Source organism: Centroberyx affinis, unplaced genomic scaffold, assembly GCF_046629955.1.
Source record: "Centroberyx affinis isolate AG114_WGS23_722 - 3 ecotype Tasmania unplaced genomic scaffold, CSIRO-AGI_Caff_v1 ptg001246l_1, whole genome shotgun sequence".
NCBI classification, from domain to species: Eukaryota; Metazoa; Chordata; class Actinopteri; order Beryciformes; family Berycidae; genus Centroberyx; species Centroberyx affinis.
In genome coordinates, this window is record NW_027279757.1 from 404,351 (window position 1) to 418,305 (window position 13,955).

General features: G+C 42.0%; 1 protein-coding gene across 2 annotated transcripts in view; it reads right to left on the reverse strand.

Annotated features, from left to right (window-relative positions):
* The window catches only part of abca12 (ATP-binding cassette, sub-family A (ABC1), member 12), an 81,118-nt gene that overhangs the window by 29,774 nt on the left and 37,389 nt on the right, over positions 1 to 13,955 (reverse strand). For both annotated transcript variants that reach the window (XM_071524907.1, XM_071524908.1), the window contains exons 34-46: positions 13,156 to 13,320; positions 12,599 to 12,794; positions 11,637 to 11,776; positions 10,872 to 10,991; positions 10,598 to 10,688; positions 9,894 to 10,073; positions 7,425 to 7,764; positions 6,041 to 6,155; positions 4,944 to 5,273; positions 3,671 to 3,740; positions 3,400 to 3,534; positions 991 to 1,155; positions 593 to 776 (exon numbers count right to left, since the gene is read on the reverse strand). In XM_071524907.1, coding sequence (XP_071381008.1) covers positions 593 to 776; positions 991 to 1,155; positions 3,400 to 3,534; positions 3,671 to 3,740; positions 4,944 to 5,273; positions 6,041 to 6,155; positions 7,425 to 7,764; positions 9,894 to 10,073; positions 10,598 to 10,688; positions 10,872 to 10,991; positions 11,637 to 11,776; positions 12,599 to 12,794; positions 13,156 to 13,320 — 2,231 coding nt within the window. The remainder of the gene's footprint in view (positions 1 to 592; positions 777 to 990; positions 1,156 to 3,399; positions 3,535 to 3,670; positions 3,741 to 4,943; positions 5,274 to 6,040; positions 6,156 to 7,424; positions 7,765 to 9,893; positions 10,074 to 10,597; positions 10,689 to 10,871; positions 10,992 to 11,636; positions 11,777 to 12,598; positions 12,795 to 13,155; positions 13,321 to 13,955) is intronic.

Sequence of the window (13,955 nt, forward strand, 5' to 3'; positions counted from 1 at the left end):
TGAAACAGGATATTGGGGCGGGGCATAATGCGGGGCGGGATCATTCAGAAGTGTAAACCAATGGGATATCAGTTAGGGAGAGAAATACAGTTGTATTATTCATTTATTTATTTATGTTTATGTTTTATGTATAAGTCAACACTAAAGATTTTCCATTTTCCAGGTAGTAAAAGTAATGAGATTTTGATATGAAAATACAATAATTTTTTTTTTTTTTTTTGGGCATAAATTGTCAAATAGGTGTATGATATGACAGTTAGAATGAGCTAACCAGGTGAAAATTTATTTTTCATTTTAGTGTGACTTTAAGTATACTTAAAGGAATCAAGCATGTTCTTCAAGCATAATTGCACAGTCAAATATGTCACATGGCATGTGGTTACCATGTGATAAAAAATCCTTTCTATCGCTCTCCTTGGGTCTTATTGCATTTCTTTGCCTGAAAAAACTCATTGTAAGCTGCTGTCAATAAGAGCGTCAGCTGAATGCCTCGAATATAAAATGTAAATGTAAATGGGTTATTTAATTAAGACCTGTCAGGCAGTCAATTTCAAAATGGGGGAGGGGGGGGTGGGGGTGCATTGTGCCATACATGGTGGTGGTCTTGCCGGCTCCGTTGTGGCCCAGCAGCGAGGTGACGTGCCCCTCGTAGAAAGCGACGTTCAGGTTTTCAATGGCCATCCGGTCGCCGTAGATCTTGGTGAGGCCGTGGAGGGCGACGCCCACCGGCAGCCCCGAGAAGTCCTCGCCGGCCTGGGAGGAGAGGGCGTTCTGGCCTGAGGGAACGACGGAGACGGTCAGTCAGACGAACAGCGAATAGAGAGAAGAGTGAGGGGGAAATAGAAACGCAGCGAGAAGCTGGAGCACGGGGAAAAAAAAGAAATTGACAGACAGAGACCATGAAAGGGAAGACATCATGTTCTCCCTTCAAAACACACAACAACAGGGGAGACAGCACCACTTATTTTCATCTGGAGAAGACAGCTGTACCTTTTCCCTTGTCGTCGGGGAAGACGGGCTGGTTTTTGTGCATGATGTTGGTGAAGAGGAGTCCTCTGCCCGCCTTGCTTGGCGCCGAACTGAAGCAGCAGCACAGGTCGGCCCAGAAGGAGAGTTTGAAGGGAAAGTACCACGGAGCTGGGATGCCATATTTTCCTGAAAACAGAAGCAAACACTGTGTTCTCAATGTTGAACGAAGCTGCTTTTAGGTATGAAACCTGGCGCAGATGCAGACACATCAGTCAACAGTAAACATTTCTGCCCTCCATGAGGGTTGGGTTAATCAGTGTTATTTTGAAAATGCCAGAGCGCAGTCCTGAAATGCATCGTTTATCCAGGTTTCGTCAAAAAATGATAAAAAAAAATGAGATATTGTGTGATGAACAAATGGATGGAAGCCAATCCATAGTCCTTTTGCGTTGATTTCAATGTGGGAGTCAACAGCTACCATCCACATAGAACAGAAACCACTATTGACACTAAGAGCGATACTATGAAAGAGGTAATACAACAATTTCACTCCCGGATTGCTATGTCACCATGACAATGCAGATTTTTTTTGATAAGCAGCAAATAGAGGACAGAGCGTTACTAATTCAGGACAGACATTACATTAATATGCTTAGGGCATCTTTGCATCTAGCATCTTCATACCTGTTCACCGATTAGTTTCAGAATTGATTTTAAGATTTTACTGATCACGTTTACTGATCTGGCACCAAGCTATACCACAATCCTTTTAACACTATCTGAGCCGGATCGCAGCCTGAGGTCCTCAGACAGGCTCCTATTGGCTGTTCCAAAGTCTAGATTAAAAACAAGACGTTCCTATTGGCTGTTCGAAAATGTATCTTAAAAACAAGAGGTTCCTATTGGCTGTTCCGAAGTCTAGATTTAAAAACAAGAGGTTCTTATTGGCTGTTTCGAAGTCTAGATTAAAAAACAAAAGGTTCCTATTGGCTGTTCCAAAATCTAGATAAAAAAAACAAGAGGTTCACACTGCGGAGCGCGTCATACTGCGAAAGCCACATCCACTGTGGGGGAAAACAATATCGTTAACAAACCGGCAAAAGCAGCGATCGGGAGGAAATCTTTTCAGACATTTTCAGACAGCCTGACAAGGTTTTTCCTGTTTTCGAGTAGGCAAGTCTGTCAAAGAATGATTTCAGCACACTGCCTCCAACAGAGAGGGAAATGTACATTGAAAAAATTAACTTAATTGGCCTCCATCAATGTCCTTTTTCATTACTCCATTAAAGCTGGATAAATTATCCCACACAGTGACCTGAAGTGAAATACTGACATTTACCACAATTCATTTAATCACCAGGTAAGATAATAAATTGACCTTGAATAATTTCACTTCATATTTAAAAATCTGAAGTAGGCTACAGCTATGCTTTTCAGTTTGAGTGACGCTGACGTGACATTGGTTATTTAAATGTATTGTTGCTTATCTTAGTTAACTATCTTATGTTAGCTAACAAGTCAGTGAGATTTCTCATTACTTTTGCACCCTGGACTGACAGTCAATACAGAGCAAACTATCCTGAGACCCACACATGAACACAATCTGTTGTATAGAGAGGAACTGGCTCAGTAATGTTAGCTTAGTAGCAGCCTAATGCTAGGACAGCATGGTAGCTTTATACACATTTTAACATTCAGGTTCTTACAAGAATATAACTAGATAATTACTGGTAAGTTACTGACCAGTGACAAAATACTGGCCACATTATAAGTGTATTTACTCTCGGGGTCCCAAAGTTTCCCCCTCTTCTACCATGAGCCACTGTCAGCGCCTCTCTCCTTACGGTCTGGATCCACATTTTTCTTCTTGACGGCTCCTTGTTTTGCTCAGGAGCACAAAAAGCTGTAATTTGTGGTTTTTAAGTTTGTTGGCTGTGAATCCCACCACACAACAGCTTTTAGGCGTGTTTAATTTGGGCAATAATGACAATGATGTGCATTCAGTCACACAAAGTGAATGGAGAGTGGTGCAGTGATTTCCTCCATGATGGGCGTGGCCTATTTTATGCACTGTCTCCATTGGCTGTTCAAAAATGTAGAATAAAGTCAAAAGGTTCCTATTGGCTGTTCCAAAATCGAGATTAAAAACAAGATTAGACTAGAATTTTGAACTTTGAACCACCTGAGTTGTCAAATCAGTGTCATCTTTTTAATCAATTCTTAAAACGAATTTTATAGACTTATGTAATGTTATGTAATGACCTTTCATTATTGTTTGTGACCTCCTTTTTATGACTCATGCCTTGCTTTTATATTTCTTATCTTGTTTTTATTGTCTTTCTGTCGATTTGCTGTGTTATGTTCTTTTATTAATCCTTTATAAAGCGATTATTATTATCAGGGCGTTTGTCGGGGTCTGTTGTGGTTTACCTGGGAAGACCATACGGATATAAGCCCCGATAACGAAGTAGAGCATGGAATCGATGAGCATCAGCCAGCACAGCCAGCCGAACGAGGCCGTGTCTCCAGCCATGGGCGAGATGTACGAGTTGCTCCACTGAATTCCTAAAGAAGTCGACAGAAGAAACAGGTTCAGTCAAGTCTATTGTTGGCTCCCGCTGCCTCTCTGCGGGCTGAGGCGGTGTGTACGGCTGGCAGAGAGATGCTGGTTGATGCTAGTCAGATGCGTGCGTGCTCGTACCCTCTCCTTGGGACTCGTAGCGAGAGATGTATTGACTGGCGTAGCTGAAACAGGTCGGGGAGAACAAGCTCTGCAGGAAAAGAGACGCACAAATTAGACAGGACTCCCGACAAAATAGAGCATCAATAAATATATCCTTTTGTTTTTTCCCCCCTCTGCCATTCTGTAATTTCTCTCCTCTTTTCTCTTGACAAGTCTGCTGTGTAGCAGCAGACTTGTCAAGAGTCGATAGTGATTTTCTTCAGAAGCCCTTTCTCACTCTCAAAACACTGAATGAAGATTTTTTTTGTTCCAAAACAAGGCTTACTTGTGTAGTGGTAAATAAAAAAGTTGGGAAAACTATGATCTCCAGTCAATGATCATCATAAGGCAAAAAACTACCAATATGAACCAAAATGAATTTGAATTTCAGAAAAATATCACGTTGTTTTCATATTTTTTCCCCATAACATACCCTATCCTTATATAACTGACATTAGCTTGATATTCGTTGCTATGAAGTCTACTTTGAATTTATTTTCTAAAGATTTTTCTCAGCATAAAAAGGTGGGTAAACCATTTTCTGCAAATAAAAAAACTGGTAGATTGAGTTAATATGGGTTTACCCTCCCATACATTCCTGCTTGTATGTCAAAATGTCTGCTGACATAAAAATAAAGCTCACAACTGAATATAATTGAAGTCAGTAGCTACTGTATGTTCATTTGCTTACAGCAAGTGGCATTTCTGAGGATGCTCTAACCTATTTTGAGTAATAAATATTAGATAACAGTTGTTTTCATGTGGAGTAAATAGCAGTTTGGAATAAAACACAATACTGTAAAGATTAAATGAATTGACACAATATCTCCATCTGCCTGCGTAGGGTACTTATCATGCACAGTAAGTATGACTCTTATCACTTCATTTCAGCCTCAGTATGCCTGGCAAATTGCATTGTTTGCCATTTTGAATTATATTATTTGAAACTGCCCTCCCACAGATGCCTCCCATACACACACATACACAGCGGTGTAGCAATGTGCTGAGCTCATGATACAATTCATCATATGATACTGAATTGAAAATGCGACATTGTCAAACCATCAGAAGTGGATTTGCAAAATAAAGGTTTGTCTGCTACAGGCTATTTAATTCTTGATCCTCTGGCCTCAAATTGCGATGCTGACTTGTGAATTTTTCTCATCAAGCTGCAGTTGGTAAAATCATATTATGCACAACACATTCACAGCCCTCCTACACCCAAAGCCTTTCATCGGAGGAGGCTCCTCACCAGGGCGCTCTTCTGGGAGAAGGTGAGCGAGGACTCCAGCGCCACGACCACGATGAAGGGGAAGAAGCAGAGCACGTAGATGAGGCTGCCGCTGAGGCCGGCGATGTACGTCTTGTCGAAGAAGGAGCTGACCATGTAGCTGAAGGCCAGGATGCTCATGCTGTAGTCGCAGAAGTAGAGGAAGAGCAGGAAGCCGTCGCTGTTGGGCAGGATGTGGCCGTACTTCATCACCAGCGTGAGGATGATGATGGTGAGCACCAGGTAGACGGCGCACTCCAGGAACCAGGCAAAGAAGTGGCTGAGCGGGTTGACCCCCATCATCTTCATGTACTGAGGGAGAGGAGGGGGTAAAAAAACAGTTAACAAATAGCAAATACTGGAGTTGGGACGGAGGGAAAGTTAAAAACTCAATGAGAAAGGCTTGACTTATGCATAGGGATTTTCTAAAAATTGATTTACATTGTATTGAAAAAAAAAAGAATGATTTGTATCCAATTTGATTGGACTCAATTTCCATATAAAACAATCCATTAGAACACTCCAATTCCACTACTGATTATAATTACGAGATAAAAGATTACATTGAGGTTTTACAACATTTTATACAAGTTTATACAAATTTATTGTGAGTTGAAGAATATATAGCTAGGTCACATGCAAAACAATAAATGATGCATATCTATCTATCTATCTATCTATCTATCTATCTATCTATCTATCTGTCTATCTGTCTGTCTGTCTGTCTGTCTGTCTATCTATCTATCTATATCTACCTTCTTTATTTTATTTATTTATTTACTTATTTACTTATTTACTTATTTACTTATTTACTTATTTATTCATTCATCAACTGTTCTAGTAAAGTTCACACAGTTAATTGCTCATAAGGATATTTTGGTATTTGTCAACAGGAAAATCAATAGGGATTTTCTCGGCAATGATTGCAACTAATGCCTAGAAAGAAAAAGGAGGAGTGGACATTGTCATCACAGGACATGATGGAAACCCGGGAAGTCAGTGTGCAATGCATAAACACAGCGGCATTTTTCACCCGCTATGTATGGAGAAAAAACCAGGTGGAAAGTCCCCAGCCTCACCTCGTGCAGCCTCAGCTCTCTCTCGTGGACCAGCTTCTTGACAAAGTCGGCCACAAACAGCACCCAGGCGATCATCAGCATGAGCGGGAAGACAAAGAAGATCGCCTCCAGGTACCTGGGGAACCCCACAGATGACAGTCAGTCAAATGCCTCGAAAACATGACCTCCAATCACTGTCAACAACAGGGACTCAAAGGGGCCTGTTATTCATCCACTGGCTTGAGAGAGAGGAGAGAGGGGGAGGGAGAGAGAGAGAGAGAGAGAGAGAGACCAATATGTTGTGTTTTTGATTCTTGTTTTATTGAATGTATTTTTTATTGTTGAACTGTTATGACTATTGATAGTCATTATATGATGGAGTGCTAACCCAGCACACTCACACACATACACAGACGCACGCACACACACACACACACACACACACACACGCACACACACACGCACACACACACACTCTGTACCTTCATGCTTTGGCAACATTGTTTGTAGACTTTCATGCCAATAAAGCAAATTGAATTGAATTGAATTGAGAGAGAGAGAAAGAGAGAGAGAGAGAGAGAGAGAGAGAGAGGGTTGGGGGATTGTAAACAGCTGTGTCTTCATCCCCATGTACTTCACGCAAAACCCCTTTCTTTATGTTTTCCTCATCATATCTGGACCACGACACATGGGAATGCGGCGCTGTGTGTTTTTTTGTAATACAGAGATATATTTCTCAGCTCTCATGTCAGGAATTGTGTTGTTGAGTCATAAATCAGGGCGACGGAGAAAGCGAGGATCGCCGTATCTCACACTTGGACGGGAGGCAGCCAGCCAGAGACAGAGGCCCGCTGGTGCTACTGAGATGAGATATCAACGCTGTCTTTAAGAAGCACTCCGAGGCAAGGCACAAACACAGGCTTTATGCTCCGGCATGATTTATTGGAAACAATGTACTGTGTCAATGCGCAAGTTTATGCCAAACCCACGTTGGACTGGATGCACACTGGGGAGATGAGGGAAGCTCTTTATATACGGGTTAATAAATGGCTTAAGGGTGTATGAGCGTGTCTGAGTGTGAGTGTGTGTGTGCATGTTCTTCAGATATGAATGTATGACTGCGGTGAATATTCATGCACATGACGCAAAGGCGATTTTCATGTGAAAGGGTTGCCATGAATGACTACTTATTGCCATTCCCAAGTGGTCAGTGAATAATTCGAGTGTATGCATTATTCCACATCAGTGCCTGTACATTCCCCCAGCGCGTGTCCTTTTACATATCTATGCATGCATCCATATAGGAACATGTCCGTGTATGTGTGTGTGTGTGTGTGTGTGTGTGTGTGTGTGTGTGTGTGTGTGTGTGTGTGTGTGTGTGTGTGTGTGTCTCCAGGCCACTCACTCGTCCCGAAGGTGGCAGGGGTAGGGGAAGGGCTGCAGCTGGACGGCCGGCTCCGTGACCTTCTGTCCGGTCTGGGTCTCGATGATGGCCCGGTCGATGCTCTCCTGCATGTAGACGAAGCCCCGGTTGTAGCGCAGCGTCTGCCGGGCCGAGATGTGCGTGTCCTTCATGAAGAAGGGGTCGCGCACCCGGTCGGTACGCATGGCGTTGTCCATGTGCATGCGGATGGTGTAGCCGACTTTGGGAGGCAGGGTGGTATTGGAGGAGGAGGAGGCGGAGGCAGAAAAGGAGGAGTTGTCCTGACTTTTGCCCTCTTCTTTGGGAAGCTTGAAGATGACACCTTAAAGACAGATTGCACTGTTTTATTGCAAATAGTGTACACAGAAGGACAGATGTAGAGCAAAAACAAAAAAAATGCCTTAGGGACCAGGCTAACTTTGGTGGGTTCTTTGCAGTGTCCTGGACTGGATCTCCAAAACTGCCCCAATCAGCTCATTATCAGCTGACAAGACACCTTTACAAGAAGCATTGTAGATTACAAAAAGTAAATGGATTTGCATTCAATGGGGTCAGAGGCCAAATACACTTTTGACACAAGCCCTAACACAACCTGTAGCAGTCGGGTTAGACATAAGCTCAGAAAAAGGGGCCACTGTACTGTATTACACTGTGATAGAACAAGGGACAGGGAGTGTTTGCTTTTGTCCGGCTGGAGCACAAAATTGGGGTGGAGCTTTCTGTTTTTGGAAAAATCCGATAGATTACATTATGCCAGGGAAGATTATTCAATACCAGAAATTGTGTAATCTGGGTCTAGGGCCAATCCAGTCAGGGCAAAGCGACAACAGTTAGTGTACGCCAATGGGCCAGGTGGATAAAGACGACATCCACCTGCTTTAATCTCATTAGCTGTCCAGCAATGACCTGCAAATGTCAACATCTATTCTCGGCAAGCTGGAAACCATCCAGGGCTCCAGACTGCGACCAAAATGGTCGCATATGCAACCATTTTTTGAGAGGATGCGAGTTAAAATTTCACGTGGTCACATTCGTGCCAGTGCATGATGATCATTAGACTGTTTATATTTTTAAGTTATGTTATCTTTGACACAAAGTACTTTAGATATATACAGGTTAGTTATTTGTTTGACAAATGGAACTATTTAAAATGGAGTACATTAGATAATTTTTCAGCCATCCAGGTAATAGGATCCTTTATTAATATTAGCCTATATATTGACAATATAAGAGAATACAAGAATAAAAAGGCACTTAACCCCCCCGTTGCCAACCCACCTACCACCACAAATACATTTGAATTCTGTGGGAAACACTGCCACTGTGGTTGAAAGTACTTTTTCTTCTTCACTGGCTCAGTCGGTCTCTCCCTGCCTGCACTTTCATCATTTCATCAACTGATGATGAAACGCACGAAACAATCCATTTAGATTTTACCGTGTTCCAAAGATGAAGCAGTCTATAGCTGATTATTTTAAAAAACAAAATGAGGAGAGACAGGAGGAGGCTGGTGGAGAGGGAGAGCCAACGAGAGGTTCCGACTCAGACACAACTGATGATGAGAGAGCATGCTGCAGGGAGAGCGCAGGTGCAGGCAGGGAGAGACTGACTGAGCCAGTGAAGAAGAAAAAGTATTACTTTCAACCACAATGGCTAACGCAATACCCGTGGTTGCGGTACGAGGGGAATGCTATGCTGTGTGTGTATTGTAGGCAATGTGGCCCGTCCATTGCAGGCAACTCTAAACTTGTAACCGGGTCAACACAGTTTAAGCTTGAAACTTTGAAGTTGCACAACAGTAAGAAACACAAAACCTACAGGGACCGATGCATCACCCGAAACACTGAGCCCCTCCCCACTTCTTCTCAACGGAGGAGAATGAAATGGTCATCAAGTTCAACACTGCCTATAATTACAATTACAATTACAATTTCTCATTTGGCAGACGCTTTTATCCAAAGCGACGTACACATGAGATTTTAAAACAACACAAGCAAGGTTCTAGTCAGGAGAGAACAACGAGAGTAAGTGCCATAAAGCTAAGTTCTGGTCCAATAGGACATAGGTGCTACAAGGCAGTGCTATGAGGCAATGCATAGAGTGCATAGAGTGCATAGAAGCAGATAAAGAGGTTTTTTTTTTTTGGTTACACAGTCCATTAGGTGAGAAAGTGTTCACTAAAGAGCTGGGTCTTTAGCCTTATAAAGATAGCGAATATAACATAGTGAAAGAGGAACTCCCATTCACAAAATTCAAATCCCAGATCACACTGATGAAGAAGAACGGGCTGAATGTGTGATTAATACCATGCTGTACCAAAAAAAAAAAAGGGTGCGACCAAATCATGTGCTGGTGTGAGAAATTTGGTAGCACCAGTGCTGTCCAATGGACCAGATGGACTGGATTATCTCAATAGAAGAGGCCCTTCCGTGACACGCAGTATGTACTCACTTGCGTAGAGGTTGCGGTCTTTAGCCAGGTGTTGGGCCTCGGCGTTGAGCTTGTCGGCAGAGTCGTAGCCACGGTAGCGGTCAAACTTGATGCAGGAGGAGATGTTCACCATCAGGCTGGACAAGGTGGTGATCTGCTTGAGGATGTGCTTGTTCTTCTCCAGCAAGGTTGTCATGTTAGCTTTGACAAAAAATAAGAAGAATCAAACTTAAAAACTTGACACAGCAGCAAAAGAACTCCAAGCAGGTTTTTAGATTGAGAGAGGGATACGTCAGTTTGCTGTAAACCAAATTACAAAGTGAGATATGGTGTGTTTGTTTGACTGAATGCCACTTCAAATAGCATGTTCAAAGCTTTCTTCTCTGTTATGCCAACAGAGAACTAACTTTACCCTGCAAAGTTATAGGAATATAAATGAAATAAATGAAAACACAAGGCAATTCCATAAAATATGATCTAATCAAATCTTATAAATAAAATGAGCATACAACGTGCATAATCGAGTATGTGCAATGTGTTCAAGCTATACTATTTAAACCAAAATGAGAGAGACAATTTGATTGAAATAATTCCTATAAACCTTAGAAGCAGGCTCATTTTCTGATAGCGTGGATATTTTGCAGGCAATAAGTGAGCAACGGATGTAAGGGGTGAGCCTGGGTATCTGCAGCTTTCAAAAGTAAGACCTTCAAATGCACACTCACAGAAGTTGCTCAGCGTCTCCTTCATGTTGCCGACATTGATGTCCGTCTGCATCTCAATGAAATTCTTCACAAAGGAATTGCCGAGGGAATTCTGCCGGGAGGAGAAGTGTGTGGGGGGGGGGGGGGGGAGAGACATTGCACAACATCAAGATTCAGCTGCCGAAACTTTGCGAAGGCCACTGCAGAGTTTATCTGCACACTTTCACAGAGGACAAGTGCAGAGCCCAGGCGGGGAAAGACAAGAGATAGAGAAGCCGGTGCCGAGTTTTCATACCTGCAGCATTGGCAGAGTGTCGCTGAGTATTTTGGCAGACTTTATGATGTAGTTGGAGGCTTCGATCCAGTCCTCGGAGTACCTCTTCAGGTTTGCAAACTCCTGCAAGGTGCCGTTGGACTGGGGAAAGGAAGGGATGGGGATAGTGTTGTAATGTACAATGGTGGAAGAAGTATTCAGATCTTTGACTTAAGTAAAAGTAGCAATACCACAGTATAAAAATACTTTGTTACAAGTAAAAGTCCTGCATTCAAAATCTTACTTAAGTCAAAGTATAAAAGTATTAGCATCAAAATGTACTTAAAGTAGCAAAAGTAAAAGTAGTTATTATGCAGAATGGCCCATTTCAGAATCATATATATCATGTTATTGGACTATAATTATTGATGCATTAATGTGTTCATTACTTTAATGTTGCAGCTGGTAAAGGTGGAGCTAATTTTAATTACTTTATATACTGCTGGGTAGCTTAACCTATAAAAATATATCATAATTTATTAGTTATTTTATAATTTGTATTAATAATCTAAATCTGCAAAGTAACTAGTAACTAAAGCTGGTATAAGTATAAAGTAGCATGAAATGGAAATACGTAAAGTAAAATATAATAAGTAAAGTACAAGTACCTCTAAACTGTACTTTCAAGTACTGTAAAAGTACAGTACTTGAGTGAATGTACTTAGTTACATTCCACCACTGACAATGTAAAAGTGGGTGTGTTGTCTATGTGTGTGTGCAATGCATTCATGTAGAGTATGTGCATACCTTCTTCATGATGGCCCTGGTGGCGGGTGTGTCAGGGGTGTACAGGACGTCCCCCATCAGCATGGGCTTGAGGAAGGCCCAGGCTATGGCTCCCCCTGTTGTATTGACCATATCCAGGTACAGGTTCATACAGAATGGACCTGCGGAAGGGGAGAATGGAGGAAAACCATCAGACATGCAGTATTCACACGGATAATAGGCTTTATGGATCCAATTTGAGAATAACTTTTTTCACAACAATTGAGCATCATTGTTTTCGAGCTTATAGCTGCACTAGGCAACTTTGCACGCTGGCGGCCCCAAGTGGCTGAGAGAGGTAACTGTTGACTTTTGAAGACTTCAAAACCGATTCATCACTTCCTGTGGGCAGAGACATGTCTGTGCGTAACACCAGAATTTCATTTGGGCTTAATTTGGGTTAGAGGGGATGGGAAATTCTTCTCTGTTCCTACCCCACTTTGTGATTTAGGCCAAAAAGATTAAATCTTGCCTAGCGCAGCTTTAAAATTTCTCTTTGATGTGCATAAATAACAGATCTTTTTGAAACTATACAGTAGATATGGATATTATGTGTGAGATACGAGTTGATTGTGGCTGCTTTCAGTAAAAAAAAAATCTGCATTAAATAATACTAACCCTAAACCCAACGATACACATTGCATATCAGAACTGAGTATGTGTATGTTCACACAGGAAAAGTCAAACAGCTAAAAAGCACGTCTATTTAGTAATAAATACGGCACTAACAATGACACCAAAACAAATACCACAACCAATCACTGATTTCATTGATTTTTCCTTCATGGAATACCTCAAATACAAACAGTATCTCACCCAATAGGCACTGTCCACAACACAAAGCAGCACAGTAACTGTCTATGATAGATATTAGATAGTCCATAGATATTACTTCATATTGGATTTTCCTGCATACAAAAGCCCCAAAACTCCTCCCGACGTACTGGCGTTGCGCGGGATCTTGAACTTCTCGATCATCTCCTCCCTCTGCTGGACGTTGGGCGAGGAGGGGTCCGACTCCGACATGATGGGCATCTTGGCGAGCCCGAACACAGCCAGGATGCCGTTGTTGCACAGCGCTCGAGAGAGGGTGACGAACGTGGCTCTGCTAGACATGCTGGGCTTTTGACCTCTCATCACCTGGGGCAAAAACAGAGATGGAAACTTAGATTTGACACGATGTTGATGTATCATTACATCCATTGGGTCAAGCTGGATCAGTGCACAACAGTTCCTAAAGCTGTTTTAATATGATTTTTTACTGAGCCATAAAATCTAATCTAATCTAATCTAATCTAATCTAATCTTGGCAAACAGGCAAGATGATTGTTTGTGGACCATCAACCAGCATCAACCAGACCTATTCTCTTGGTGCTTCACTCTTACATGATCATTCTATGGTCACACACACACACACACACACACACACACACACACACACACACACAGACACTTTCTCGACTAGCCTTCTCAGGGACATACAGTAGCGAAGCGGACTCACATTGTGAAACTCTGGGTTGGCCGCCAGGTTGAGGTCCTGGATGGAGAGCAGGTAGTCTTGCAGCCGACCGATGACGGGCAGCAGCTTGCTCACCATGTTGGTCAGGGATGTCACCATCTGGAGCATGACTCCCACCAGGCTCTGCATGTCTTCGGACAACACCATCTGGGGAGAAGGGCCCCAAAGTGATCACATGTTTCTTATAGCTTTCCTTTTCTTTGCTTTGCTCAACCTGCTTTTTCCTTTAACCCCTCGCACCCCGAGTTTCTTCGAAGTAGCTTTGAAGTTAGAAAAAAACATTTTTTTTCCATACTGTATGACAATGTCACGTACATATTCTGTATCTGCTTGTTCCAACATTTCATTGAAGCTCTAGTTGCTTATATTGAGTGAAATATTGACACCCAATCACCATTTTTTATGGCTGCATCATTACATCAAATTGAAAAAACCTAGATGTATTGTGCATCATTTTATGCACATTTTCCTGTAATTCAGCTTGACATGTCTGATATCTTTGGAAACCTTGGGATCTTGACTAGAATTTAAAATAAAGTTCTGTGGGTTTGAATAAAACATGGCTGTTTTTAATGATGGTCCCACATGTTGGACCGGCAGGTTAGAAGTTCTTCTTCTTTTCCCTTTCTTTTCTTTTAAAGTACATTTAACAAGGGCATTCACACTCAGTTGAACCTCTTTTTCAAATAAACTTTGGTAAACAAGGCAGCTAAAAAAAGCTGCGTGGTAAATTACACAGAACAAGAACATCAAAAATTCAAGACAATACAAACTGTAAAAGT